The 2,870-nt window shown below is 51.0% G+C and overlaps 1 protein-coding gene across 1 annotated transcript; it reads right to left on the reverse strand.

Annotated features, from left to right (window-relative positions):
• Nucleotides 1–339: 339 nt before the first annotated feature.
• Nucleotides 340–2,434, reverse strand: LOC112105669 (olfactory receptor 10V1-like; the record flags this gene model as incomplete). Its single annotated transcript, XM_026661510.2, is given in 3 exon segments — nucleotides 340–753; nucleotides 756–1,293; nucleotides 2,216–2,434. Coding segments are annotated over 3 exon segments (1,171 nt in total), but the record flags the coding sequence as incomplete, so codon positions are not given.
• Nucleotides 2,435–2,870: the final 436 nt, after the last annotated feature.

Genomic DNA, 2,870 nt, shown 5'->3' on the forward strand with positions numbered 1-2,870 from the left:
TGCAAACTAGACACAATCAACTCAGGGTTAAACAGGGATTGGGAATGGCTGAGCCATTACAAACATTGAATCTATCTCCCCTTGTAAGTACTCTCACACTTGCTTCTTATCAAACTGTCTGTACTGGGCTATCTTGATTATCACTTCAAAAGTTTTTTTCTCTTACTTAATTGGCCTCTCAGAGTTGGTAAGACAACTCCCACCTGTTCATGCTCTCTGTATGTGTGTGTATATATATCTCCTCAATGTTTCACTCTATATGCATCCGAAGAAGTGGGTTGTAGCCCACGAAAGCTTATGCTCTAATAAATTTGTTAGTCTCTAAGGTGCCACAAGTACTCCTGTTCATTTTCCTTCCCAGCGCTCTGCTCAGGGCATCTTTTAGCTCTTTGTTCCTCATGCTGTAGATCAGGGGGTTCAGTACAGGGGTGACAAAGGTGTAGACCACAGACACCACCCAACCTTGCTCCGGGGAGTAGCTGGAGCTAGGCCGTAGGTATATGAAGCTGCAGCAGCCGTACTGCAGGAGGACGACTGTCAGGTGGGAGGAGCAAGTGGAGAAGGTGCGGCATCGGCCGGCTGCAGAGCGGATTTGCAGGATGGCAGCCACAATGAAGACGTAGGAGAGGCAGATCAGCAGGAAGGGGATGGTCAGGACTGTGACACTTACAATGAAAAGGGCAGCCTGGTGGACACGTGTGTTGGTACAGGCCAGCCTCAGGACAGCAGGGATGTCACAGAAGAAGTGACTGATTTCTTGGTGCTGCAGAACGGCAGGCGGAAGATCAAGATGGTCAGTTGCAGGGATAATAGGAAGCCCAGCACCAGTGAGCCAGCTACGAGACAGGCACAGACTTTCCAGTTCATAATGAGGGTGTAGCGCAGTGGGTGGCAGATTGCCACATATCGGTCGTACGCCATGACGGCCAGCAGAACGCAGTCAGCACCTCCCACAAAGACAAAGAAGAACATCTGGGTGCCACAGCCAGCGAGGGAGATGGTGGCCTTCCTCCCCGACACAAGGTTGACCAGGGCCAATGGGGCAATGACAGAGGAGTAGCAGATCTCCAGCACTGCCAGATTGGCCAGAAAGAAGTACATGGGGGTGTGGAGGGAGCGGTCAGTGCACACAGTGAGTGCAACGGCTGTGTTCCCACAGAGGCTGAGCAGGTACATGAGCAGGAAAGCCAGGAAAATCAGCAGCTGAATCTCAGGGAGGGTCGAGAGAAGATGGAAGTGAAATTGTATCAGCCCTGTTCGGTTTTCATCCCCCCTGGAACCAAGACATGGGACCTGCAAGAGAAGAGGAGAGAAGAGCAGACCCTGTCAGCAGTCATCAAGGGCAGAACAAGAGGAGACAAGGTCACACTGCAATCAAGACATTCAGATGCAATTTCAGGAAACACTTTCTAACCCTAAGAGAAGCTCTGGGAACAGGGCATGTTGCCGAGGTGACTGAAGGAATCATCTTCCCTCCGGACGTTCAAGGCTGATGCTAAGCACCCATCTATCCCGGATGGTGATGGATGCCACTCTCTGGCAGAATGCATTGGAATTTCTGGTAGGAAAGACAGCAGTGAGCCCTGCTCCCTTCTTACCCTTATTTATGGTGATTGATTTGTCTTGATTTTCAAACCAAACTACAGTTTTGATGCTGCATGGATAACACTGGCTCTATTAATAGTATTTTCTTGTGATGCTTCCTCTGACTCTGACCTGAAGGTGGCCATAAAAAACCATTGCAGTAGCCGCAGGGTGACGAGAGTCTCAGAAGGGATATCTACCTCCAAACCAAAAAAGCAGCAGGAAGGAAAGAAGAAAGCAGTATGGTTAAATGGCAAGGCACAAGAGAGCCCAGGCCCAGAAACAATCCTCTATCTACCCTCTGTCCTTCCATGTTTTTATACTTCCCCCATCACCTCTGCTATCTGAGCAACTAAAAATTGAATCCAGCCTAACTGAAGGCAATTAACTGTTCGGTGTAAAGATAAAACTTCTGTCATGGATCCACAGCTATGCTCCAGCTACTAAACAGTTCCTTGGAGGACCCCCTCCATTTGTCTGACCCCCAATGGGGCTCACTTTTCCTCAAGGGCTGGCCATGCAGCCTCAGCACCTCCAAGATGGAGCCTCTGGGCTCCAGCCCTCCTGCCTCATGCTGTGAGCTTTGCCCAGTGAGTCCAACTGAACCAGACACCTGGTCAGAGACATGTACCCTCTCCAGGACCACGGGCTTCCCAGACAGTGTCTGCAGTGACACCAGGCAGCCTTTTCCAACCAGAGCAGGGTTCATTAGCCCACTGGCACACGGCATGGGGAAGTCCTTGGGGTAGCCCAGAGAAATAGAGGCCAGTGCAACCAGCCAGCCAAGCTGCTGTGGATCCGCATCTGGCTCGGGCTCCCTGTCTCTGTCAGTCCAAGATGAGAGCTCCATGTCTCTGCAAAGTGCAGCTCGAGCCATTATTGAAACGGAACCCCGAGATACTGAACCCGGCCCTTGTTGCTGCCAACTCAGATGGGCAGAAGGGTTACACTCTAGCCACCTGACACCTGCTCCTTTTGTTCTTGAGCAGGGGTAGGGGGGAAGACAGTGCTTCCATGATGAGAGGTGGGGGGAATCGCCTCCCTCTTGGTTGCTGGTGGCTAGGTGTAAATGTCCTGGCCATTGGGGTTCCCATTGTCTTTTTGAATTCTCCACTGATATGGGTTGGTTTCAGCCAGTCCCTTAACAGCCCATTCCTTCCACTGCAGACAGCTACATGACACAAACACCTCCTGCCTCTTGTTCTGCTCCAAGAGCAGCTTTAATCCCTTTGCACCCTGTTGGTCATGATGCAAAGTACAGAGGGAAACTGAGGCATGCCTGATAT

The sequence above is a fragment of the Terrapene carolina genome, unplaced genomic scaffold (genome assembly GCF_002925995.2).
Source record: "Terrapene carolina triunguis isolate 2854851 unplaced genomic scaffold, T_m_triunguis-2.0 Scaffold8230, whole genome shotgun sequence".
In the NCBI taxonomy this organism is placed as follows: Eukaryota; Metazoa; Chordata; order Testudines; family Emydidae; genus Terrapene; species Terrapene triunguis.